Here is a 25,378-nt window from a genome sequence, read left to right as displayed (position 1 = left end):
TCCCCAGGGATGCTCCAGGAGCTCCAGCATGGGACACAACCCCTGGCAGGGCCACAGCGGAGGGTGGTGACACCCCAGCAAAGACCCTACACCCAGCCGGGGGGCAGCGACAGCAGCCCTGTCTGTCCCAGACCATTTTCCTCCTCTGGCCCCAGGCTGGAAATTCCTGGGTGATGCAGAACTTGGGGAGGACGGCCTGCCTGAAATCCCGTGCCACTGGAGCCTGGCAGGGCAGCCCAGCCTGCCCGGGACCCCCCAGCCCGGCCAGGCTTCCCCCCCTGCTTCTCCAGCCTGCCCGGTATCCCTCAGCCTTCCTGGGAGCCCTCCAGCCTGGCCAGGAGCTCCCCCCACTCTCTCTGGGACCCCCCAGCCTTCCTGGGACCCCAGCCGGGGGCTGCAGCATCCCAGTGCCCCGGGCTGGGGCGGGCGCGGCGGGGCCGGCCCGGGGGAGGCGGGGGGGTCTCGGGCCGGGGCGGGGGCGCGGGCAGGACCTCCCCCTCCCCTCCCCTTCCCCTCCCCTCCCCCGGCCGGTCCCCTCCTCCTTCCCCTCCCGCCGAGGGCAGCCGGCGCCGGCCCGTCCCGTCCCGGGGCTCGGTGGGCTCCGCTGCGCTCCCCCGGCGCTGCCTCCTCCCCATGCGGGGGTCCCGGGTGGGCGGCAGCCCCGGCCCCCCCCGCCCCGCCATGGCCCGGCTCTCGGTCAAGGAGCACCTGGACGGGATCCTCTCCGACTTCGAAGGTGCGGCCGGAGCCTGGGGCCCCCCTCGGGGCTGGGTGGCGTGGGAGGAACGCGGGGTGAGCCCGGGGGGGGGGAACGCTGCTCATCGGCGTCTTGGGGGGCGGGGGTGCCCCCAAGGGCTGAGCATCGTGGGGGGCTGCACTCTCCCGGCCCGGAGGCTGATTCTGGGGGCGATGCTCTGGCTGGGTTTTGGGGGGAGCGGCGGGCACTGGGTTTTGGTCCGGGGGTTTTGCTGCTGCTGGGTTGGGGGTCTTGAGGTGGGCTGAGCATCGCAGGGGTCGCACATCCTGGGGACACGGGGGGCTGCTCTCCCTCCCAGCCCGGGGGGTGCAGGGGTGCTCTGGGGGGCGCGGCTGTGGGGTGGGCAGGGGGCGCTGCCCAGGGCAGCGGGGGGAGCTGCGGGACCCCCCCGCGCTCTCGGTGTCCCGGCGGGCCGGGGGCTGCGGGGGGGGCCGGGGCCGGGCCGGGGGCGGGAGGCGAAACCCGACCCCGGGGCTGCTGCTGCCCTCGCCGGGGAGGAATGTGTGCACCTACCCCGGGCACCTTAACCCCGCCGCTGCCGGCTGACACCCCGCAAACCCCCCACAGCCCCCCGCCATCCCCCCAAAACCCCCGCTGAACCTCCTGCCGCCGCTCCTTGACCTCCCACCATCCCCCGAGCGCTCTGCCACCCCTCTAAACCTCCTGCCACCCGCCTCAACATCTCCACCTCCTGACACCCCACCTTCCCCTCCTGCCATTCTCCCAACCCCCTTCTGTCCTAAACTTCCCATCCTTCGTCCTCTGCCACCCCCACCTTGCCCTGCATCCCCTCGTCGCTCCCCCCTGCCCATCACTCCGGACACCATCTGGAGTCGGGATGAGGCTGGCTCGGGGGCCAGAGGCAGCTTTGGGGTGAGAGGAGGCATTTGGGGCGGTAACAAAGCCGAGCCGTGGATGTGGGGAGGGGGTCGCCGGCCCCGTGACCCCGTGGCCCCCGGCAGCTCGGCCGCACAATTACCTGCCCTGGGGAGAGCTGTGATTGGCAGCACCCACAGCCCGGCCTCTGACCCCTGCCCTGCCCCGGGCACGGGGGCAGCGGGGAGGGGACCCTCAGCACCCCGCTGCCCCACGGCTGAGGAAGAGGAGGGTGAGGGAGGGCTGCTGCCAGCGGGCGGCTGCCGGGACAGGCTGGCACACGAGCGGACGCGGGGAGGATGCAGGGGAGCAGCGTGAGCCGCCCCCACGGAGCCCCCCGGGGGGAGGCGGCCGCTCCGAGCTTGGCAGCGAGGGCGAGGGAGGCTCCGGGGGGAACCTGGGCCCCCCGCGCTCTCCCCGGGGCCGCGGACCCGGCTGCCGGCACCGTGCGGAGCCCCGCGGGCAGCGCCGGCAGGAGCGCAGCTGCTGGGGAGCCTCCTGCGGGGCTGGGGGGAAGGAGGAGGCGGCTGCACCGTGGGGGCTTCACGGGGGTCACCGCCACGGGGGACGGTCCCCACATCCTCTGCCAAGCGCCCCGAGGCGGTGCCAGCGGGAGCTCCGCAGCTGCGGTACCGGGGAGCCCAGGGCTCCGTGCGGGGCTGCCCCGGCAGCCAGGGCCGTGCCGTGGGATCGTGGCTGCTGTGGAGCCCCGCGGGAGCAGCCACCAGAACGGGTTGTGGCAGCCCCCGAGAGTGGCCGTGGCTCTGGCCATGCCATCGGTGGGCTCCAGGGTTAACCCCGGGAAAGGGCAGGAATCCTCCCCGCCGGCTGCCGGGATGGATGCAGGGGGAGAGGGTCAGGGGGATCCGGTTACTCGGCCGGATCCCTTTCAGGGGGAATAAAGCGGGCAGTGTGCTGCGAGGGGAGCCGGAGGCACCGGCCAGATAAACCGGGGAACAATGATAAAACCCGCGGGGCTGGGGGGGAGCTGGGACGGGCTCACATGCAGGGGGCACCTCTGGGTGATGGGGGGACGCGCACGGGGCTGGCGAGGGGACAGGTGCCATCGGGTACCGCTCTCACCTCTCTCTCTCTGTCCCCAGCGCTCAAGAAGTCATTTGAGGCAGAAGATGGGGACGAGGCACCCGGCTCCCCGCTGTCCTCAGGCACCGGCGAGAGCCACCGGCCGCTGCAGCCCGGCTTGGGCAGCATCACCGGCCCCGGCCCGGCTCCCGGTGCCGCGCTGCGGGCCCGGCTCGGCCCCGGCCCGGCCACCGGCACCGCCTCCTTCCAGAGCCGCCGGGCCTTCGCCACGGGCCCGGGCAGTGACGGGGAGAGCCAGCGCAGCTCATCCTCCAGCCTGGAGAGCCCCGCGCCCACCGGGCCCCCCCAGGCACCGGGCAGCCCCCCGGCCGCCAGCCCCGGCTTGAAGAAGGTGCCGTCCCACGGGAGCGTGTTCCCAGTGGAGCTGGAGCATCCCCTCCGCGGGCCCGCCGCCAGCCACGGCTCGCTGCCAGCGCTGGACCTGCACATCGCCGAGGAGCCGGGCCTGGCAATGCCGTGGGGCACCCAGAGCTCTGCACCCCAGCCTCGCACCCACCAGCCTTCCTCCTCATCCTCCTCCTCCTCCTCCCCGCCCCCATACGATGGCACAGAGACAGTCCCGGGGCTGCCCCCGCTCCCCGAGGGGCCGGGGGGGTGGGACACGGCCCCCCGCGTGGTGTCCCGGCCGCAGCGGAGGGTCACCCTCAGCCCCACCGCGTCCCGCCGGGCCCCTCCTCAGCCCTGGGGACAGGGGGAGGCCGGCCCGGCCGAGGGGAGGGTCGAGGGGCTGCCCCCCCTGCCAGCCCCCCAAGCCGCCACCTTCAGGCTGGTGTCGCAGCCGCAGACGGTGCAAGTGAGCTCCCAGCCCGCCTTCCTCGGGGGGCTGCTGCTGCTGCCGGCCCTGGGGACCGTCCCCGGGCTGCCGGGACCACGGGGACCCTGCGTGCTGCCGGCGGCTCCCGGCGGGGCTGCGGACGGCAGCGGGGCAGCGGCGGCTCCAGAGCACGGTAAGGACTCGTTCTCCTTCTCATCCCCTCTCTCCGTCGGGCCCCCTCGGTGGGCGCAGCGTTGCCAAAACCCCGCACGAGCTGATGCCGGCAGGAGTGTGGAGGGACGGCGATTTTGGGGACAGGAACCCCCCAGCTCGGTGCTCCCCCGTGCCGGGGCCGCGTTGGCTGTGGGGGGGCTGAAGGCTCGGAGCTGGCGGCGCTCCTGGCCCGCCCGTCCCCGCGGTGCCTGGCGCTCTGCCCGCACCGCCCCGGCGCTAATTGTTTTTCCCGGCGCTAATTGTTCTTCCCGGCGAGGGGAGACAGGTCGGGACACATGTGCCCCATCGCGCCGGGCCCCGCGCGTGCCGCCTATCGCCGCGATCTTGTCCCGCGTCCAGCGCTTTCTTCCCCTCTCATCCCTCCTCTCTTGGCACGGGGCTGGATCCTGTTCCTCCCTCGCCCTGGGGCTCGGCAGGTGGCGGGGGGCCAAGGTGAGCTCGGCGTGCGGCCGGGAGCCGCGGGGAGCGATGCCCGGGCTCCCCGGTACCGCCGTGCCACGGTGGGCAGCGCCGAGCCCGGGCAGGGGGAGGGGGCAGCCGAGTGTCCCCCCTTGGAGCGGCTGCTCCGGGAGGGCCGGAGGGCGCCGGGGTGGCCGGGAGAGGGCGGCCACCGCTCCCTGCCTGGGTGCTCGGGGCTCTTGGGCCGTCTTTGTCGTGGAGCCGCCGTCGCCGGGCCCTAAGTACTGACGCGGCTCAGGAATCCATGGATGTGCTCCGGGCATCGGTGAATCATCCCCCAGCAGTGCCCGTGGCCCTGCTGGCCAGCCAGCCCGGCTGCCCCACTGCCCGCGGCTCCCCGGGCCAGGGATGGGGCTGGGGACGAGCCGCGGTCCTGAGGACACGGGGGAACGCAGCTTGAGGCTGAGCCAGAGTGATGGGGACACTGAGGGACAGTGCTCAGGGATGGGCCAGTGATGGGGACACTGAGGGACAGTGCTCAGGGATGGGCCAGTGATGGGGACACTGAGGGACAGTGCTCAGGGATGGGCCAATGATGGGGACACTGAGGGACAGTGCTCAGGCCTGAGCCAGTGATGGGGACACTGAGGGACAGTGCTCAGGGATGAGCCAGTGATGGGGACACTGAGGGACAGTGCTCAGGGATGAGCCAGTGATGGGGACACTGAGGGACAGTGCTCAGGGATGGGCCAGTGATGGGGACACTGAGGGACAGTGCTCAGAGATGAGACAGGAGTGATGGGGACAAGGATAGTGTTCAGGACTGAGGAGCGATGGGGACACTGAGGGACAGCAGTTAAGGTGGCTCTGAGGTGACAGGGACGTGGGGACACGGTACTTGGGGCCAAGCTGGGGTGATGGGGGCACAAAAGGGAAAGTGCTCAGGGCTGAGGCGAGGTGACAGGACACGGTGCTCAGGACCAAGCTGAGGTGATGCAGTTGTGCTCAGGGCTGAGCTGGGGTCATGGGGACACGGTGCTTGGGGCCGAGCCAGGGTCACAGGGAGCCAAGGGACGGTGCTCAGGGCTGTGACAGGGACACGGTGCTCAAGAACAAGGTGGGGAGACGGGGAAATGAGGACACGGAGCTCGGGATGGAGCCGGGGTGATGAGGGGACAGTGTCTAGGACTGAGCCGTGCTGGTGGCCGGCAGCCGAGCTCGGCGTGCCCAGCCTGGGGGGACACAAGAGCCAGCGGGCAGCGGGTGGCACCGGCTGCCCTGCAGATGGCCCGGGGCTGGCAGAGACAAGGCAAACGCTGCTCGGGCACAGCGGTTTCTGTGCCAGGAAGAGGTGGGAACGCTGTGTTTCCTCTCCCGGGAGGCCACCCCGGCCCCCAGCCGCTGACACCCGTGGGTGGGCTCGGGGCGCCGTGGCACGGTGGGTCCCACACCCCGCAGGAGGAAGCTCCGAGCGAGCCGCCGGCCGCCGCATTTCACTTCCACGCCGGGTCGCCCACACAGGGCCCGGGGCGAGGAGGAGGAGGAGGAGCGGAGGAGGAGCCGTGGGCCGCAGCCGCCCTCTGCCTTGCACCCCAGGAGCCATTTGGCCCCGGTGACCAGCTCTCGGCGGCAGCAGCCCCGGCCCCGGCCGGCTCGCCCAGGTAGGGATGGCGCGGTGGCAGCGGGCAGGGCGGTGTGCGGGCACGGGGTGCTGCCACCGGGGCTGGGTGATTGTCCCTTGTCCCCAGCAGCGCTGCAGGCACGGGGTTTCGCTCGATGGTTCACTTCTGCTTCTGCTCACCGACGGTCCCCAGCCACCTCTAGCCCTGTCCCGTGGCTCCCACGGCCAGACGGACGGGCTGGCTCCGAGTCCGGCTGCAGATGGGGACTGTCACCACTGTCGCCTTAGGCGGTGTTTGGCACTGGGAGAGGCACTGGTGTTTCTGGGTCAGATCAGCTGTGCTGGGGCCGGGGCTGTGGGTGCATCCCCAAAACCTCCATCCCTTTGCCAGGGGGGTCAGCTGCCTCGTGCTGGACCCAGAGCCAGCTCTCCCCATCCCACTGCTCGGTTTGGAGCAGTGGTGAGCAGCCGGACAGGGAGCTCCTGTCCCAGCTCATCCTCTCCCAGCACCCTCCACCCTTGAAGCTTTATTACAGGCTTCCCGGAGAACTGCCCAATTAACCCTACATCGGTAATTAAATCCATGGAGGAGACCACGGACCCGGGATTACTTGTCCCTGTCTGGAAAATAAGAGCATCCGTGATGAGTCCTGGAACAGGTCTGGCTGCAGGAGCCATTTGCCCCGGAGCTCCGTGGGGATGCCAGAGAGCTTCCACGTGGCCACCCGGCTGCTGCCCATTACCAGCGGGGCTTTTTGGCAGCGAGGGCAGGAACACGGGGGGCTCTGGAGCCGTGGGGGAGGCAGCGGTGGGTGCAGCACCCGGTGGCACCCCGGACGTGCCCTCTGGCTGTGGGTGTCACTGGGAGGGCGCAGGGCACTGAGCCCCTGCATGGGGGCCGCACTTAGGGGTCACCCTGGGGAGCTGGGGGGTGCAAGCACCAAATCCCGGCTGCTCCCTGCCTGCAGTGCCCGGCCACCCTGGATGGCTCCAGCCACCACTTGGTTCTGGGATCCGTCCTGGTAACTGCAGGGACTGGGAAGGGGGGCCAGGGTGGGGGTCCAGGGCGCCCTCGGGGAGGAGGGCTGCAATAGCTGTCGTGGTCCTCTCCCCGATGGGGACCTCCCATCCCCCGTCCCTGCCAGCCTGTGGACCACCCTGTTGGCACTGACGGTGCTGGGTGGGTGGATCCCCGCCGGAGTGGGCATCCTGCCCTCCCCCAGCCCCCCCAGCCGGGTGTCACCGCTGTCACCAGGAAATCCGCGGCTGTTTCTCCACTTCCGAGGAACATCCCGACCCAGGGGGCGCAGCGGGAACTGGGACATGCGACGCTGCTGTCCCCAAGCCTGCCATCACTCCGGCACTCAGTGGGCACAGGGTGCTGGGTGTCTCCCACGCCGGGATGCCGTTGCCATGGCAATGGAGGCTGTTCATCTCCATCATCTCCTGGTACCCTGAGCTGGCTCAGGCCGGCCCCTGCCCACGTGCTCCTTGTCCCCTGGCTGCGTGGCACACGGACAGGGTCTCAGCGGGTCCCTCACAGCCTGGGCCATCGCAAGCTGCCGCTCCAGCTTCGCCCGTGCCAAGCGCCGGCTGGCACATACGGGGGAGGCTGCGGCGTGGGGGGACGCAAGCGCCGTGGGGCACTGCGGCAGTGGGGCGGGTGGCAGGGCCACCACCGTCGTCCCACCCCACCGTGCCGGGGCTGGGCACAGCAGGTGCTGCTGGCACGGTGCAGGGTGGTCCCCGGTGGCCATGGGTGCCGGTGGGGTCACCCATAGCCAAACACTCCCGCTCCCATTCGGTGTCACCGCAGCCACGCGCGGAGGTGACGGGGGACAAAGTGAGGAGTGGGGGTGTCCTGTGCCATGGGAGGGGTCCCCATCCATGCTGGCCTGGCTGGGAGACTGAGCAGTGCCGTGTGCTGGGTGGGCACGGCCGGGCGGGCACAGCGGGGGTGGCGCAGCCCTCCCCACCCACCGATCAGTCGGCAAACTGGGCGCGGGAGCTTGGCTGTGGTGGGGAGGGGGCTGCGGGGGGCGGGATATTGCCATGCTGGTCATGCGTGGGAGCCGCAGCCTCGGCGGAGCCGGGCTGGTGCCAGCCGGGAGCTGGCGGAGGGAAGGGGCCGGGCTGCGGCGCCGCCGGGGATGGGGATGCGGATGGCGCCCAGGGCAAACCCCCGCCCGTAGCGGGGCTCTGAGCGAGGGCACCGCGGCGCCGAGGTAGGACCCGAACAATGGCCGTGCTGGGAAGCAGCAGGAGGAGGAGGAGGAGGAGAAAGAAAGGGATTTGGGGCTGGCGCACAAAGGGCTGGGGCGGGCACGGGGCTCCGGCGGCCCCCGGGCTGGGGCACGCTCCGGGCGCGGTCCCCCGGGCAAACCCCCAAGTGTCCCCTGGGGTTGTGGCGGTGATTGCGCTGCACCCCCGACACCCCCGGTGCCCTCGGCCAGCAGCGCCCCGTGCCCGGCTACAGCCGTGGGGCGGCACATCCCGCGCTGGGGCCGGAGCGGGGCTGCAGGAGAGGCTGGCGGGGGTGACCGCGTGGGCTGCGCCAGGGGTGCGGGCCGTGGTGCCCGATGGCCGCAGAGCAACCGGTGGCACCGTGGGGTCCGCTGGCACCACCACCCCAAAAATGCCCCTGGCAGCTCCTCGGACCGTTCGGCGAGGCGGGAGGGGCGGCGTGCCCGTGTTGCCATGCCGAGCCTCACCGGCTCCCAGGAATGTGCCGGGGCTGCGTGCCCGCCGGCGCGGCCGCTGCTGGGGCAACGCTGCCGGAGCAGGGGTGGGCACCGAGCGGTGGGCACCGAGCGGTGGGCACACACGGGTGGGCACCCAGGGGTCCAGGCTCACCGCCTTTACCCACCCCGCGGTGCAGGGAGCAGCCTGGAGCCCGAGGAGCGCAGCATGGAGCCGCCGGCCGTGCCGGAGGAGGAGGAGGAGGAGGAAGAGGGGGCGGTGCCCCTCTCCGTGGCGCCCGGCCCCGTGGGTTGCCAGCTCTTTGGATACGTGGGAATCGAAGCTGTGCTCGACCAGATGAAAATCAAAACCATGAAGACAGGCTTTGAGTTCAACATCATGGTCGTGGGTGAGCGTGGGGCGTGGGGTTTGCTCCTGGTTGGGGTGGGAATTCTGGCTCTGATTCCGCCATGCCAGGGGAAATTGCGCTTTTAAGGGATTTTAAGGAAATTTCAGTGATTTTAAGTAGCAAACATTTGAAAAGGAGTTAATATCCCGTACCCCAATGCTGATAGGTGAGCTCATCCCAACCTCTGAGATGCTCCCAAATGGATGTTGAGGGAGTAAATTTTTTTGGAAGATAAACCTGTCTAACCCAATCTGGGGTGCTCCCAGATGTGTGCCAGGGGTTGTGACCTTGGGGAACAAATTTGTTCCTGGGATAAAATGGACTATCCCAACTCTGGGTTGCTCCCAAGTGGATATCAAGATGTTACAAACCAGAGCTGCCGGTGTCCTCTCAGGGCAGAGCGGGCTGGGGAAGTCCACGATGGTGAACACTCTCTTCAAGTCCAAGGTGAGCCGCAAATCCTCACAGCCCGGCCAGGAGGAGCGTATTCCCAAAACAGTGCAACTCCAGTCCATCACCCATGGTAAGGTCACCACCACGGCGTCGTGTCCCCCCAGCCCTTGGGAGAAGCAGGGGACGTGGGTGGGGGTCTGAAGCTGTGTTCACAGCTTCAAAATATCCCCCATGCCTGTTCCCCTGCTTTTCCCCGATGCTTCATCCCCCCTGACCAACCTCTCTGCCCCACAGTCATCGAGGAAAAGGGGGTGAAGATGAAGCTGACGGTGACGGACACGCCAGGGTTCGGGGACCAGATCAACAATGAGAACTGGTAGGACACAGTGGGGTGCAGGAGCCCAGATCTGTGGGTGGCAATTTGGGGTTGAGCTCAGGTGCTGTCCCTCAACTCCTCATCCTCAGTTGGGACCCCATCATCAAATACATCAACGAGCAGTACGAGAGATACCTGCGGGAGGAGATCCTCATCACCCGCAAGAGGAAGATCCCGGACACTCGGGTCCATGGATGCGTTTACTTTGTCCCCCCCACAGGTCACTGGTGAGTCCCCAGGCACGGCACCCGTAGGTGATGGGGCCACTGTGGGGTGGTTGTGTCACCCGGGGATGATGGTGGTTGTGTCACCCAGCGATGATGGTGGTGGGGTCACCTCAGGGTGACTCTGGAGTGGTGGCGTGGTCACCCCATGATGACAAGAGGTGGGGTTGTCACTATGGGGTGGTTGTGTCACCCTGGAATGATAACAATGGGGCCAGGGTGACAGAGATAGGGTATCAACCTGGGGTGGGAAGGGGAAGGTCACCTCAGGGTGGTGCTGGGGTCACCTCAGAGTGACCCTGGGGTGGTAGTGGTGGGGTCACCCCCCAGTGACAGAGGTGGGGACACCCTGGAGTGACGGCAGTCCTTGTCAGGCTGCGCCCGCTGGACCTGGAGTTCATGCGGCGGCTCAGCAAGATCGTCAACGTGGTGCCGGTGATCGCCAAAGCTGACACGCTCACCCTGGAGGAAAGGGCAGAATTCAAACAGCGGGTGAGGACAGGTCCCCAAGGGGTTCCCAGGCTGCCCCATGTCCCCCCCAGCCCCAGCTCAAGCCCTGTATCCCGCAGATCCAGGAGGACCTGAAGACCCACGCCATCAGCGTGTACCCGCAGGAGGATTTCGATCAGGACCCCGAGGACAGAGCGCTGAACAACAGGATTCGTGTGAGTGCCGGGATGCTGCGATGGAGGGGCCAGGCCTGGGGGAGCAGGGTGGGGGACAGGAACCCCGGGGAGCCCAGCAGGTACCCTGGGGACCTCGGGGGAGCAGCACCCAAGGTGAGCACAGCCTCTGTGCCGGCAGGAGAAGATTCCCTTTGCCGTGGTGGGGGCGGACCAGGAGCACCAGGTGAACGGCAAACGGGTGCTGGGCCGCAAGACCAAGTGGGGCATCATCGAAGGTGAGCGGGGCCCTCACACCCCCACAGGTGCAGGGGGCAGCACCCACGGCTGTGTCCGTGCCTGGGTGGGTGCCGAGCCGTGGCACGGAGCTGTGCTCTGCTCCGCTGGTACCCAGAGCCTGCCAGGATGCGCTGCCCGGGCATCCCAGCGCCACGGAGCCCTCCTGCCAACCCCGCCCCTCTGCCTTGCTTTGCAGTGGAGAACCCAGCGCACTGCGAGTTCCCCCTCCTGCGGGACCTGCTGATCCGGTGAGCGGGGGACACGGTGGGGAGTGCTGGAACCCACGGGGTCACAGCAGGGTGGGGGGGACGGTGACATTATGCCCTTCCTCCCCTTGCCACCCCGGACAGGTCACACCTGCAGGACCTGAAGGACATCACCCACAACGTTCACTACGAGAGTTACCGCGTGCGGCGGCTGAACGAGAGCAACCGGCCGGGGCTGAGCCCCCTCAATGGGCTGCCCGGCAAGGGCGAGGCCAGCAGCCACCTCTGAGCCACCTCGTGCCCCCAGATCACCACTGGAGCCCATGGCAGTGCCCACCCCTGCCCACCATGGCTGTGCCAGGAACCTGCCTGGGGTGAAGAGCCCCCCCAGGAGTGCCCAGCTGCCCTGACATGGGTCCCTCATCCCCGAGCTCTGCCATGGGCACAGCCCCCGGACCCTGTGTGACATTAAAGGTTAATCCAGAGCCCTCAGCCTTCACCCTCCTGCTGGACTCCCAACTTTTGATGTGCCACCACCCTCCTGTGCTGCTGTGGCTGCTGGGCCTCCCCAGGCACGCCGGGGAAGTGGAGGTGCTGCCCATGGGGTGTGACCAGGGTGCAGAATCCCTCCCCACGATCACCTCACCCTCCCTGCCCAGCGAGGCAGCTGGCACAGCTGGACTTTGAGCCACTTATCGAGTGCTGGAGGTGCCGGGAGGGGAGCGGAGGTGCCGGAGGGGTGTGGAGATGTCGCCTGCAAGGGTGTGAAGGGGCTACACCCAGCTGAGGCACCCCCCTGGCAGGGGCAGTGTTCTGGGTGCAGCCCCTAAACCCCTCAGGGACACCCAGTGGGTGCTGCTCCACTGGCTGCCAAGCCCTGGGAACACCCCCCGCTATTCTAGGGGTGCATGAAAAGCCCTTTTGTACCTCTTGCCGTGGGCAGGGCTGGGGCTCGCTGCCAGGATGGTGGCACATGGTGGCTTCCTGCCCGCCCCGGCCCCACCGCAGGGCTCGGCGTCACCGCCCTTTGTCCGGCCCCGCGTTAATGATCCACCGGCCCCCGGCAGCCGCCCGAGGTGCCGGCAGTGGCAGCAGAGCCGGGGGTCCTCGGCACGGGCGGCTCAGGGGGGCCGGCGGCTCCCTGCCCTGCGCCCCACGCCTCCTCCCAGATAAGGGCGGCCGTGGGCAGAGAGCGGCCGGACCATGCCCGTGGCCACGGTGAACCTCCGTGCCCTGACCTCCTGGGTGGGCATCGCCCGCCTCTTCGCCGTCGTGCTGTCCTGCCTCACCTTCAGCTTGGTGGCCTCCACCGGGAAGTTTGGGGCTCCCTACGGGACGTGGTGCATGTTCACCTGGTGCTTCTGCTTCATCGTGACGCTGCTGGTGCTGCTGCTGGAGCTGCTGGAGCTCTACCCCCTGCTGCCGCTCTCCTGGGATGACTTCACCTCGGCTTTCTCCATGCTGGCGACTCTGATGGTCTTCACCTCCTCGGTGGTCTTCCCTTCCACCTTCATCAGCAGCCCCTGCAGCAGCAACCTGTGTGCCCGGCAGGCCGTGGCCACCGCCGCCTCCTGCCTCTGCTTCCTCGCCTACGCCGTCGAGGTGTCGCTGACCCGCGCCAAGCCAGGGGACATCAGCAGCTTCCTCTCCACCGTGCCTGGGCTCCTCAAGGTCTTTGAGGCCTATGTGGCTTGCCTGATCTTCTCCTTGCTGGATGAATACAGCGGGAAGCCTGGCCTGATGTGGTGTGTGGCTGTCTACTCCATCTGCTTCATCTTCACCCTCCTCATCATCATCTTCACCATCGGCCGCTGCCTCACCTACATTCCCTGCCCGCTGGAGAAGATGCTGGTGGGGTACAACTTCCTGGCCCTGCTGATGTACCTCACTGCCACCGTCCTCTGGCCTCTCTACAGCTTCCAGGGACGGAGCCGCCCCGATCCCTGCAGCACGAACTGCTGGTGGAACAAGCACCTTGGGGTCACCTTCCTCACCATCTTCAACCTCCTCGCCTACTTGGTGGACCTGGTCTACTCCACCAAGATGGTTTTTGTCAGGGCACCTCCCTAAGGGCTCAGGGCGGGGTTGTGGGACGCAGCTGGGTGCAGGTGGTGGCCGGGGCTGTCGGCGGAGCTGAGGAAGAGGCCGGGTGCCTCGGAAAGCTCCTCGTCCCCAAGCTGGAGCAGGGAGACAGGGAGAGCTCCCAGGGGTGCGCTCAGCCCGGGGCCCCACGGGCTGCACAGACGGGGGGGCTGGAGGGGCCACGAGGGGCTCCCCAAACCCTGGAGCTTGAGGGGGCTTTGGGATTAAATTGGGTCATTTTTCACTTGTTTCTGCCTCCTCTTTCTTCCCCTTCCCAACCTTCTGCAGGATCCCTGCTGGGGGCTGAGAAGCTGGGGGGCACCATTGGCACTGGGAGCCGCGGGTGACTTTGGGGGGCACTGACAGCACTGTGGGGGCACCAGGCTGCAGAAAATCCTTTCTAGTCCTTGTTGACTCGGCACTGGAGTGAAGCAGGGCATGACCAGGAAAAGCCCAACCCAGATGCCTTTTTGTTGGCACCTGCATAGGGCCCTGCCAAACAGGTTCAGGAGGAATGCAGCAGCTGGGGGGGCTGAGAACCCGCCAGGTACTTGTCACCAGCATGGCCGGGTCCTTGTCACCACCACAGTCACCCCAGTGGGAGCCCTGCTGGGTTTGGTCACAGCCACGTAGGCTGGAGTCCCCCTTTGGGGGCTGCTGGGGTGTCCCCTCCCTGGGGGACAGTAGGGAGGGGGGGTGGCTGCTGCCACCAGAGCTGGGGGTGCTGCCACACATGGCTGGGGGACGGTGACACCACAGGATGGTGTGTGGGAAGAAGGCAGCAGTGCAGGGCAGGCAGGGGAAGGTGTGCCTGTGGGCAGAGCTCCTGGCACCGCACCCCTGGATGTGGGATGGGTGCCCGTGAGGCACCCTGGCAGGTTTTGGGGCCACTGTCCCCCTGCTCCTTCTGCCACCGCTTGTCCTGGCCACAGCCTGGGGCCATCCCTGCTGCCTTGGGGCTGCCAGGGCCATGTCAGGACCCATCACCACTGCCTTGGTGCTCACAGGGTGACACAAATGGGATCCCCACCACCAGGAGATGGCACAGGCTGGCAATCACAAAAGAACCCACAGGTGCCTGGGCAGGTGGCACTTCTGTGTCCAGTGCCAGTGATGGCAGCATGACAGGGTGGCCTGGTGGCTGCCCCCTTTGCCCGATCCCTGTCCCCACGGTGGCCATCACCCTGGCGCTGATGGGCTACTCCCCTGCACCCCAGGCAGCGGGGCTGGAGGGAATGGCAGAATTCTGGGAGGAAATAACAGAAAAATGACAGTGGTGAGGCACAACCCAGCACAGCACCTGAGCACTGGGTATCGACAGTGCCCCGGACGATGGAAATCAGCAGAGGAAGGAGGACGGGAGGCGCGGGGAGTGACAGCGGTGTCACCGGTGATGAGCTGCGCTGGTAACGTGTGGCTGTGGATGGCACAGTGCCAGCGCTGGGGTGTGGTGAGGCTGGGGGGACAGGGCCAGGCTGGCAGCGGGGTGCAGGTGAGTGGCTGGAGGAGATTTGGGGGTTCCCGTGGGGGGAACGCAGCCCAGGAGCCCCATCGGGGCGTGTCCCAACTGGGGCACACGGCGGTGCTGGGGGTCGCTGGGAGGATCCGGGACCTGGTGGGTGCGGGAAGCCCTGGAGCCTGTGCCGTGCCAGGGGTGCCCGGTGCCGGTCTGTGCCGTGCCAGGGGTGCCCGGTGCCGGTCTGTGCCGTGCCAGGGGTGCCCGGTGCCGGTCTGTGCCGTGCCAGGGGTGCCCGGTGCCGGTCTGTGCCGTGCCAGGGGTGCCCGGTGCCGGTCTGTGCCGTGCCAGGGGTGCCCGGTGCCGGTCTGTGCCGTGCCAGGGGTGCCCGGTGCCGGTCTGTGCCGTACCAGAGGAGCCCTGCTGCTGGAGGGTCTCTCGGTGCCGTGGCGCCGGTGTCGCTGTCGCTGCGGTTCGGTGCCGGTGCAGGTGCGGTGCCGGTGCGGTGCCGGTGCATTCCTCCCCCTAGGGGTCGGTGTGCCGCGGCGCGGGAGGCGGTGCGGGGGGCGGCTCGCTCCTGCGCACGGCCCGGGACGGCCGGGGCACGGCGGCGGCGGCGGCGGCGGTGGGAGCGGGCACTGCCGGTGAGTGCGGGCAGCGGGGGGCGGCGGGGCCCGGCCCGGGGGGGATGCGGCCGCGGATAGCGCTGGGGAAGGCGGGCTCATCCCGGGCTGAGCCCGGCCGGGGGGCTGCTCCTTTTCCACCCCGGCGGGGGCCGGTCTGAGCTGCCGGGATGGGGAGGGGAATGCCGTGTCCTGCAGTGCTCCGGTGAGTCCCCGGGGTGTCACCTCCCGTTTGCCGGGGCTGTCCCTGCCCCCGGTACTGGGGTCCCTGCAACCTGGCAGCGCCCAGCCCTCTGCCGCGTCAGCAGGGTGTCCCTGTGCCCCCCAGGGATGCCCCTGTAGCCTCAAAAGGCTCCGTGGCCCCAGGGACACTCCTGTGTCCCCTCGTGCCCCCAAAGATGCCCTTGTGTCCCGCTATGACCCTGTACCCCCAGGGATGTCCCTGGGTCCCCAGCTGGACGAGTTTCCTCCAGACAAAACTCCATGTGAGCCCCCATCTGCCCTTCCAAGGCCTGATCCCCCATCCAGGGTGACTTTCAGGAGGGCCCACGTCCCCTCCCTGCTCTGTGGGGCTGGGGGGCACGTCCGGGAGCCCCCTGAGCTGTCCTGATACTCACTCTGAGCATCCCCAGCCCTGGCTGGAGAGGGGAGGGAGTGTGACAGCCTGGCAGTGGCACGGCTGGGGCGGGTGCTGGGGGGCAGCCCCAGGGTGGGCGCTGGCTGGGACAGCTGCTGGGGGAAGCCTCGGGGAAGGGGGCCCAACTCCTGCCCAGGGAAGGGATGTCCTACAGCAGGGACATGATCCTCTGCTCCCGGCGAGCACCCCTGAGGACAGGGCAGCGTGGGTGCCCCGAGGTAGGTCCCCACGAGCATCGGGAAGGTCTGACCCCATCCTCGTGTCCCTGCAACCCTCTTACAGCACTGACCACCACAGCTGGGTGGGGATGCGGCACCCCGAAGGGATGGCACCCTATTTTGGGGGGACACGTGCGCTCCAAGACAGCTGCGTAGGGACGCGTTTGTCTGCCCGGCAGGGAAGGGGTTAATGCCGGGAGGGTTTTGGGGTGCCGGGGTGTCCCCAGCTGGGTACACCCAGGCTGCTCCTCGCACGGGTGACCTCACGCCACTGCCATGGCAACGGCTCGTGAAGTCACGGCGAGCGGGGCGGCCGCTTCCAGCGCGGGGTGCTGGGATGGGAGCGTGGGAGGCAGCGCGGCCGCCCCGCTCCCCGCAGCCCCCCGGAATGAGCTGTGCCCCCGGCAGCGCCGACGCCTCCGCCTGACCCCCGTGCTGCCCGCCGTGCCCGTGTCACCCTGCCCGTGTCACCCTGCCCGTGCCACCATGCTCGTCAAGGAGTACCGCATCTGCATGCCGCTCACCACCGAGGAGGTGAGCGCGGGCAGCGGGGCCGGGATCGGGGGGTCCCGAGGGGTCAGGAACACTCCGATGGAGGGGCTGTGGGTGGGGCAGCGCCAGGGGATCGGTTCTTGCCCGGGGAGGGACACGGTGACCCCTTCGCCGTCTCCTCGTGGCGGGGACCGGTGTGTGCCGGGCTCGGGATGTTCCGTGCGAGGGCTGAGCCGCACTTTGGGGTGCGGGCGGGGGGACATCCCGGCCCTGGGCACGGCCACCTTGGGGCACAGACCCCGACGGCAGCAGCGGGGCACAGCAGGACTAGGGAACGGAGCAGCAGGAGAAGGGCACAGGGGCTTTGGATGCCCGTGGCACGACAGGGACCGTAAGCCCCATCCCTGCTCCGGCAGGAAGCCTGAATGCCATCGGCAAACAGCGCTGACAGCTGGCAGCATCCCTGGGCAAAGGTCTCTCGTGAGAACCTGGTGCCCACGGGGCCGTTTTGGGGAGCGGTGCCCACCCTGGACAGTGCCATCCCTGCCTGGGGGCACCTGGGGAAGGCTTTAATTTAGGCAGAGTGAGGTGGTGAAATCTTGCTGGTGGTTGCGGTGGTGGATGGGATCTTCAGCAGAACAAACCCTTGCTGCACAGCTGCATCACCAAAGACACATACCCATCCTTTCGGTGCTATATCTGACACAGACACATCCATATATATCATACAGACACACGTTTTTCCCTGGCTCCCAGGTAGTTTGCCGAGCAGAAAACCTCCAGGCATTCTGTAAGGCACTGGGAAAGCACAGGGAGAGCAGGATCCAGGATCCTGGGAGCTGGGACAGCCTAGGGACACTAGGGAGGTCACACAGGGTGCCCCAGGAACCCCCCGCCCGCCGCACGGCTCAGGGTCTGCCACCCCTTGCTCCGTGCCTCAGTTTCCCCCTCTCGGCAGTGTGGCTCAGCCTCCAGGCTGTGCCGGGCGGTCACAGGGGCCGCTGGCACTGAGGGCGGGCGCTGTGCTTGCAGTACCGCGTGGGGCAGCTCTACACCATCAGCAAGCACAGCCATCAGGAGAGCGAGAAGGGCGAGGGCGTGGAGGTGGTGAAGAACGAGCCCCACGAGGACCCCGTCCACGGCCCCGGGCAGTTCACTGAGAAGCGCGTCCACCTCTCCAGGTGAGGTGATGGGTGCTGGGTGGGCATTGCGAGGCGGGCCATGGCCAGGCATCGGGGTGGTCCCAGCTCTTCCTCCAAAATTCCTGGGGAACCTCCCTCCTGGGTCCTGCAATGTGGCTGATCCCCAGGGTTACCCCCATCATTTCCTGGGCTGGCTCCATCATTTCCCGGGGGTGTCCCATCTCCTGGGGTGCACTGATCCTGGGGGGCTGCACCCATCTCCCAGGCACCCACCCATCTTCAAGGGCTGTGTGTGTGTCTCCCAGTGGGGCCCCCAAGTCCTGGGGTGCACCCATCTTTGAAGTCTGCATCCAATTTTGGGAGCTGCCCTTACCCCTCGGGCTGTACCCATCTCCTGGGATGCACTGATCCTGGGGTCTGCACCCATCTTTGGGAGCTACATCCCATGGTGCACCCATCCTAGGGGTTCACCCCCTCTCTGGGGGGCTGCCCTCTTCTCATGGGGTGCACCCACCTCAGGACACACACCCACCTCGCAGGGGTGCACCCACCACCTCTGGGTGCCTGGTCATGGGGCAATGCCCTGGCCCTGGGGGTGTCACCATGGGGCAGTCACTGCCCCCAGCACCACTGTCCCCATGTCCCCTCAGCTGCCTGCGGACACGGGCTGCTCCCCACCAGGAGCTGCTGGTGTGAGACGGGTTATTTTTAGCTGCAGCACTCACGATTCCCCTCTCGCCTGAAATTTATTTATAACGCCTGAAAATTAATCAAAACCCACCTCCCGACTCCCCGGGGGGCCCGATCCTGCCGGGGTGCTGGGAGGGAACAGCTCTGCCCTGGGGAGGGGGAGGGGTCCAGGATGGAGGGTGTGTGTTTCTTGGGGAGGGGGTCAGGGTGTCTGGGGAGGAGTGGGGGACCTGAGGAGAGGATGGGGGCACTGGGGTGGAGATGAGGAGCTGGCACAGGTCCCTTGGGGGGTCCCCGTGTGCTGATGAAGGTGCTGGGGGAGGTGGCAGGGGTCTCTGGTGGGGGAATGCTGGGGCACTGGGGAGGGTCCTGGGGAGGCAACAGGGGTCCCTGAGGGTGTTGTGAGGTGCAGGTGAGGGTCCTGAGGTGCAGGTGAGGGTCCCTGAATGCATCCTGGAGTGGAGGTGAGGATGTGTGGTGGGGAGCTGGAGCAGGGGTGAGGGTCCTGGGGCAGTGACAGGGGTCTCTGGGGGTGTCCTGAGGTGCACACGACAGTGTTGGAATGCAGATGCAGGTGCTGGGGAGGTGGCAGTGACTCCTGGGAGAGGTGCTGGGATGCAGATGAGGGTCTTGAGGTGCAGGTGAGGGTCCCTGGGGGCATCCTGGAGTGGAGGTGAGGGTCCTCGGTGGCAGGTAGGGTTCCTGGGGTGGGATCCCAGAGCCAGGCTGTGTTTGGCAGTGCAGGGCTGGGTGACACCAGCCATGTCCTGTCCTGAGGGGGTCCCCTGACACGGTCCCCACAGCAAACTGCCCAGCTGGGCACGGGCGGTGACCCCCCGCATCTTCTACATCACTGAGAAGGCCTGGAACTACTACCCCTACACCATCACGGGTGAGCCCCAGACAGGGCGTGGCACGGGCACCCCGGGCACCCTGTCCCTGCCCTGTGGTGGCGGGGCTGACAGAGCTGGCCCCGGTCTCACTGCTCCCTCTCTCCCCTGTGATATCACCCGGTGATGCCGCCCTGTGATGCTGCTGGGCCATGGTGTCCCTGCAGAGTACACGGTAAGGAGGTGCCATGGGATGACCTGACCCCTCCTCCAACAGGTGGCTGGGGAGGGGGTGCTGGGGGGGCATTTTTTAGGGGTGGGTGTCCTTTGGAACAGCATCCTTTAGGGGTTGGTGTCCCTCAGGGTGGGTGTCACCATGGTGGGTGGCCCTTGGGTGGGTGTTCCTAGGGCTGGGCATCCCTCAGGGTGGGATTCCCTTGGGGCTCAGATTTCCTTGGGGGTGGGAGTTCCCTGGAGAGGGTGTCCTTTTGGCCAGGCAGTCCTTGAGGATGATCATCCTTGGAGGTGGGTGTCCCTCAGGGCTGGGTGTCTTTTGGGTGGGTGTCCCTCAGGATCAGTGTCCCTGGGGGTGGCGTCCCTCGGGACAGGTGTCCCTCAGGGAGCAGCTGACAGCCGCTCCCTGCAGTGCTCCTTCCTGCCCAAGTTCTCCATCTACATCGAGACCAAGTACGAGGACAACTGCGGGGACAGCGAGAACGTGAGTGTGCGCTGCAGCTGAGAACTGGCAAACTCATCACTTTGTGACTCGTGGTCCCTGTCACTCACCCTCCCTCCCCTCCCCAGATCTTCCACAGTGACAAAATCCTGGGTGACCACGAGGTCTCTTTCCTGGACATCGCCTTCGACGAGATCCCTGAGCGCTACTACCGCAGCCTGGAGGTACCATGGCTGGGGACAAGGGAGCTCCCTGAGGCCACCTCCTTGTCTCCTCTCCCGAGGGAGAACTCATGACCCCGATCTTCCCCGTCCCCCCAGGACCCCCGTTTCTTCAGCTCGGCCAAGACGGGCCGGGGGCCGCTGCGGGAGGGCTGGCGCCAGCACACCAAGCCTATCATGTGCTCCTACAAACTGGTGAGCGTCAAGTTCGAGGTGTGGGGGCTGCAGACGCGGGTGGAGCAGTTCGTGCACAAGGTGAGGGAGGCCCAAGGGGGGTTGGGGGGCACTGGGGGGGCAGTGACAGGGTGCTGACCCCCGTGGTGTTGCAGGTGATCCGGGACATCCTGCTGATAGGGCACCGGCAGGCTTTCGCCTGGGTGGACGAGTGGTGCGGTGAGTCCATGGGGTCACCCCGTGAGTCCGTGGGGTCACCTCGTGAGTCCGTGGGGTCACCCCGTGAGTCTGTGGGGTCACCCTGGTGCTGTGGGGAGGGGAGCACACAGTGCCCATGGGGAGGGAGGGGACTGCAGGTCTAACTGCTGATGCCACTGGCCCCACCACAGGTCCTGCTCTTCCTCCACTTGCATTGCTGCCTTCACTGCCTGCTCTGCCTGTGCTGTCTGCTCTGCCTGTGCTGTCTGCTCTGCCTTCACTCCCTGCTCTGCCTGTGCTGCCTGCACCCCTGCCTGTACCCCCGCATGCTGCACGCTCCCCTGCACCCCTCGGGGAGGACGGGGAGAGGGGTCCCAGCACCCTGCCTGTGTTTCCCGCACCCCCATTCTGGCAGGGACACACGCTGCAGGCGACTGCCACATGCGGGCACGGGGACGGGAGCTCCGGGTTCGGTGACAGCTGGTGGAGGGTGCCAGGCCATCCCGGTGAGCGGCTCTCTGCCTTCCAGACATGTCCCTGGAAGAGGTCCGGGCCTTCGAGACTCAGATGCAAGTGGCCACAAACCAAAAGCTGGGGAGCCAGCACCCCTAAGCCCCTCTGCCTGCCGGGGATGGACCCCCTGGACCCCGCCTTGCTGCCTGGGGGTGGGTGCAGGCAGGGGGCTTGTGCCCCCCCTGCACCCCGCGGCAGTGTCCCCCTTCCCAGCTGCCCTCCCTCGCCGCGTGTCCCCTGCCTGCGCTACCTGCGCTGCCTGTCCGTCCCTTCCCTTCTGCTGGCTGGGCTGGCGCTGGAGCTGTGGAGCTGGCTGCGCTGCCTAGCACCCCCTTCCCTTCCCTGCCCGCCCCCCTGTCCCCTTCCTGTCCCCCAGCTTGGTGGGGAGCCGGGGCGCGGGCTGCCCCGGGATCGGGGGTGCCGGACGCGGCCGTGCCGAGCGGCCCCAAGCCCGGCTGTGCTCGGCAGGGATGACGATGGAGGAGGTGCGGCGCTACGAGCAGGAGACGCAGGAGGCCACCAACGAGCTCATCGGCCTGGTGGCACCGGCCATCTCGGTCAGCGACGTGGGGCAGCCCACGGCCACGCACTCGGCCCCTGCCAGCGCCCCCTCCACCCCCCTCAGCGACGAGGCCCCCGAGTTCCTGGCTCCCCCCAAGACTCGCCCGCGGAAGAAGTCGGCCCCGGAGACCCTGACGCTGCCCGCGCTGCGGGAACGCGCTGGCGCCGAGTGACGCCGGCAGTGCCACCACTCCGTGCTGGACTGCGCCAGCTCTGCCGCCCACCCCGGCCCCGCCGACAGGCGCAGAGCCCAGGGAGAGACCCGGACCCGCTGTCAGGGCGCTGGCAGCCCTGGGGTGTGCTGGTCTCCCTGGGCCACCGTGGGTGCCCGCACGGGTCAGTGCCACCACTGCCACGCCAGACCCGCTGGCTGCACCAGGAGGGGACGCCAGGCCAGCGCGGGTCCCCGGCAGCGTCGGCCAATGCCGCGGAGCTGCTTCCCTCGACTCCACCCGCCCCGGTGTCCGCAAGGGCCACCGAGGCTGGCGAGCAGTGGGGAGGTGCCAGCTGGTGCCCACTTGCCGTGGCTGGGCTGGTGGCCGGTGCCAGGCTGGAGCAGTGCCCTGCAGGGTAGGCACCAGCATGGGGGCACAGTGAGGGCAACAGTGACAGCCAAGCGCTGGGCTGGGGCTCCCCACCGGACCCCAAGGGGCTGCACAGCCCCGTGCACGGCTGGTCCCGCAGTCGGGGTCCCCTTCGCTGTCCCTCCAGAGGCCGTGGCTGCTCGAGAGGGGCTGGGGTGGGCTCAGCCCCTTGTTTTCTTTAGGAAAACAAAGGCCTTTTTGGAAATAAAGCTCGAGACACGGCAGCTGGTTGTTGGTAGTGATTTTCTGGTGCTGTGAAAGGGTGCCATGCCTGTGCTGGGGTGCTGCATCCCCCAGGCCTGCCATGTGTGCAGTGAGGGATTTCTGCTGATCCGAGGATGCAGAGATGGGATCCTGGATGGGCAGAGAGGCTCTGGGGGTCGGGTGATCAGGGCAGGAATCAGCCCAGCCCTGGGGCAATGCCCCCAGCCACAGCAGCAGCACTGGGCTCTCCCTGCCAGCCATCATCATCCTCCAGCTCCTCGGCCCCCGGCACAGCCTCTGCTCCCAGCAGGGCGATGTAGTGGGAGCTGCAGTAGACGGGCGCCTTGTTGGGGCTCGAGTAGACCTGCTCAGGCCGCAGTGAGGCAAAGGGGTTGCTGGCGTAACCCACAATGTGCGTCTCGAGCTCCACAAGGACCTGCAGGGAGGCCTTCAGCTCCTGCTCACTGCCAGAGAAGAGGACAGGCACCATGAGAGGGTGTTTGTGCTGGCTCACCGGGGCGGTGGGGCTGTGCTCACCTGTACACGGTGAAGAGCACGGGAAGGCCATAGTCCCGCAGCAGCAGCAGGGTGGGCAGCCAGCCCGCCAGCAGGTCTGGGCAGGCATGGAAACCTGTGGGGACACCACCATGAGGGTTCCACCTCTTTCCCATCCCACCTGGGGAAAGCTGGCTCCAGCGGCATCCACTCTGTGCTGACACCCCAGAGTATTCAGTGAGTTTGGCAGCCCTCAGCAAAGTGGGGTCTGGCTCCTCACCAGCATGTGGGGCACCCCAAACTGCGGTCCTGGGCTAAGCCACAGCACCAAGACCTGAAAGGAAGGATCCTTTTCACCTGCAGGTGGGTGACAGAGGCGGGACAGACTGCCTGGTGACAAGGTTGCCATGTCCCAGGGGTCCCCCCAGCTGCCTGTTGTGCCTTGGTGAAAAGCCCTGGGCATGTCCCAGGCCACCTTCAGGCTTAGCCCCAGGTGCTGCCAGAGTGCTCAGGGCAGTCTCTGAGCCCACGTGCCCTGTGGATGTCCCCATCCCAGCAGTCGGCGCAGGCACTTACCTGGGTGAAAGCCCACCACCAGGTCAGGACGGGCAGCCAGCTTGGTCTCCACGTGGCTTTCCCAGAAGTCGTGGTAGAGCCCCTTGTAGCTGCTGAGATAGACTTTTCCCCGGGGTGCCAGCGTGGTCAGGGGTGGCCTCATGATGGGTCCGTCCACCACGTCCACCCCCACCATCACCATCTCCACACCCTGGTGCCCCGGGAACATCCGTGTCAGCTCGTCGTAGTCTGTCAGCCGTGTGTTGAGGGTCTCCACGTGGGAAGCCCCCACCACGTGCACGGTGAGGGGCCTGGTGAGGGGGTCGATGCCAAAAATCCGCAGTCCCAGGCCGATGGTGAGGGGCCGCGAGTGGAAGTCGGTGACCAGGCGCCGGATGGATTCCCGCAGCTCTGTGTCCTCCGGCCGGGGCTTCCCAGCGTTGGCCCAAAGCAGGGTCATGTACCGCCCGGTCATGATGGCACTCAGCTTCTCCTCCAGCTGCTCCTGCATAGAGAACCAGTCCTCCCAGCCCTTCACGTCCCTCGCAGGTTTTGTCCAAGTGTCAGTGGGAAATGGGATGTCTCCTGGGGAGTCAGGAGGAGGTTGGACAGTACAGTGGTGGTGCCACAGCCCAGGCTGCCTGTCCCACCTGTGCTGTGGGAGTGGGGCTGGAGAAGGGACACTACATCCCACCACAGGACCTGTGCAGCCCGGGATGTGGGTCAGGCAGGCCCAGGGGACACACGCCTCACCTGTGAAGACGAGCCACTCCACCAGCCGGTCCAGGGCCACCAGCTTCAGCTTCTTGCAGAACTTCTTGTGCAGCGGCCAATTGGCACGCTGGCACGCCACACCACAGTAGTACACATTTTGGCACCTGGGCAGACAGGCAGCATGCCCAGCCATTGGGAGGAAAGGCACAATTTCAGCCCACTGAACCTGGCTCCCTGCCACCCCCTCTCAGGGCTGTGTCACTGTTCTGGGGGCGCCCTGTGGCTGGAGGTGGGCACTGGGGTCAGACACCCCTCACTTCACCCCAGCCACCAGGGTGGAAGTGAGGGATGGAGCCATCCCTGTGCCATCAGACCATCTCCCCACCATACCTTTTGCAACGCCGGAGGCTTTTGGGGTCCGGGAGTGCATCGGGGAGCTTCTTGCACTCAACGCAAAACTTGAAGGTGTCTTCCATCTTCTGGAACATGTCAAAATACGTCCGGATGCCAAAATCGCTGCCGCTCTTCCTCCCGTCCATGGCAGACCTACAGATGTCAGGGGGAGAGCAGAATCCAGCCCACTGCCACAACGGTGGGGCTGATGTCCTCTCTCTGAGGCTGCCAAGATTTTTAGCTCCAGCCAGGAGGATCCTGGCCTGGGTGGGGACAGGGAGCCAGGCACTACGGAGGGGTCCACCCAGGAGCCCATCAGAGCTCCCTGTGGGCTGAGCCGGGAGGGTGGGTTGAGCCATGGTAGCTGCTCCAGCTGCTGGGGGACACACGAGATGTTCTTCCCGGGGGAGGGGGTGGGGAATAGGCTCCCATGGGTGCTCACTCACTTGTAGTCCTCGTAGCTCTTCATGTTGAGTTTCTGCAGGATGACGTGGGACAGCCCTGGCACGTTGCGGTCCATGGCCTGGAAGCCCAGCGAGTCCACGTCGGGAGCCCTAGCCGCTGGCTCCTCCGGGGCCTTCCTGGAGCGGCCGGTTTTGGGGGCAGAGCCTGCGTTTGGCGGGGCCGTGGTGGCTGCAGAGAGGGGTGCAGGCGAGGAGGCCGGTCCGGGGGTCCCCGGGTGCTGCCGGGGTCCCCCGCGCCGGCCGCCGCCCCCACGGCGCCTCCCGCCCGCCATCCCGCTCCTATCCCGGTGGTGCCGGGAGCTCCCGGGCGGTCCCGGCGCCCGTCCCGTCCCGAGGCTGGGCTCAAATGTCAGCCCCCGGGAGCCGGCGGTGCAGACGGCCGTGGCCCCTCGGAATCAGATAGCGGAGCTATTCTGGGCATCCCCTCCCCGGGAACCGGCCAACCCGCTCCGGGGGTCCGGCTCCCGCCCTAAGAGCCGCGCTGGTGGCTGCGGGGTGCCCGAAAACCCTGCAGCGTCCCAC

At 67.6% G+C, this 25,378-nt stretch overlaps 4 protein-coding genes across 4 annotated transcripts; 3 read left to right on the top strand and 1 right to left on the bottom strand.

Annotated features, from left to right (window-relative positions):
* Positions 1 to 633: 633 nt before the first annotated feature.
* On the top strand, positions 634 to 11,433 carry SEPTIN12 (septin 12). Its single transcript, XM_086854126.1, has 11 exons — positions 634 to 736; positions 2,737 to 3,684; positions 8,624 to 8,833; positions 9,228 to 9,356; positions 9,521 to 9,602; positions 9,692 to 9,829; positions 10,201 to 10,318; positions 10,396 to 10,491; positions 10,631 to 10,727; positions 10,925 to 10,976; positions 11,079 to 11,433. The coding sequence occupies exons 1-11, from the start codon at positions 634 to 636 to the stop codon at positions 11,221 to 11,223; spliced, it is 2,118 nt and encodes a 705-aa protein (XP_086710252.1). The 3' UTR covers positions 11,224 to 11,433.
* Positions 11,434 to 12,009: 576 nt separating this feature from the next.
* On the top strand, positions 12,010 to 13,260 carry LOC111936241 (myeloid-associated differentiation marker-like). Its single transcript, XM_023937100.2, has one exon. The coding sequence runs from the start codon at positions 12,138 to 12,140 to the stop codon at positions 13,002 to 13,004; it is 867 nt and encodes a 288-aa protein (XP_023792868.2). The 5' UTR covers positions 12,010 to 12,137; the 3' UTR covers positions 13,005 to 13,260.
* Positions 13,261 to 15,038: 1,778 nt separating this feature from the next.
* On the top strand, positions 15,039 to 22,255 carry LOC111922442 (cytoplasmic phosphatidylinositol transfer protein 1-like). Its single transcript, XM_086854127.1, has 10 exons — positions 15,039 to 15,116; positions 16,359 to 16,484; positions 17,475 to 17,623; positions 19,078 to 19,166; positions 19,332 to 19,339; positions 19,751 to 19,822; positions 19,909 to 20,004; positions 20,101 to 20,256; positions 20,331 to 20,394; positions 21,355 to 22,255. Exons 2-10 carry the CDS (start codon positions 16,437 to 16,439, stop codon positions 21,618 to 21,620), a joined length of 948 nt encoding a protein of 315 aa, XP_086710253.1. The 5' UTR covers positions 15,039 to 15,116; positions 16,359 to 16,436; the 3' UTR covers positions 21,621 to 22,255.
* A 2-nt stretch (positions 22,256 to 22,257) lies between these two features.
* Positions 22,258 to 25,218, bottom strand: MSS51 (MSS51 mitochondrial translational activator). Its single transcript, XM_023948736.2, has 6 exons — positions 24,839 to 25,218; positions 24,390 to 24,545; positions 24,039 to 24,163; positions 23,307 to 23,870; positions 22,773 to 22,866; positions 22,258 to 22,699 (listed from the first exon to the last, which is right to left on the bottom strand). The coding sequence occupies exons 1-6, from the start codon at positions 25,126 to 25,128 to the stop codon at positions 22,432 to 22,434; spliced, it is 1,497 nt and encodes a 498-aa protein (XP_023804504.2). The 5' UTR covers positions 25,129 to 25,218; the 3' UTR covers positions 22,258 to 22,431.
* Positions 25,219 to 25,378: the final 160 nt, after the last annotated feature.

Source organism: Cyanistes caeruleus, chromosome 17 (genome assembly GCF_971803275.1).
Source record: "Cyanistes caeruleus chromosome 17, bCyaCae1.hap1.1, whole genome shotgun sequence".
Lineage (NCBI taxonomy): Eukaryota > Metazoa > Chordata > Aves > Passeriformes > Paridae > Cyanistes > Cyanistes caeruleus.
The sequence above is the reverse complement of the archived record's forward strand: the minus strand, read 5'-3'. Positions and strand labels throughout refer to the sequence as shown.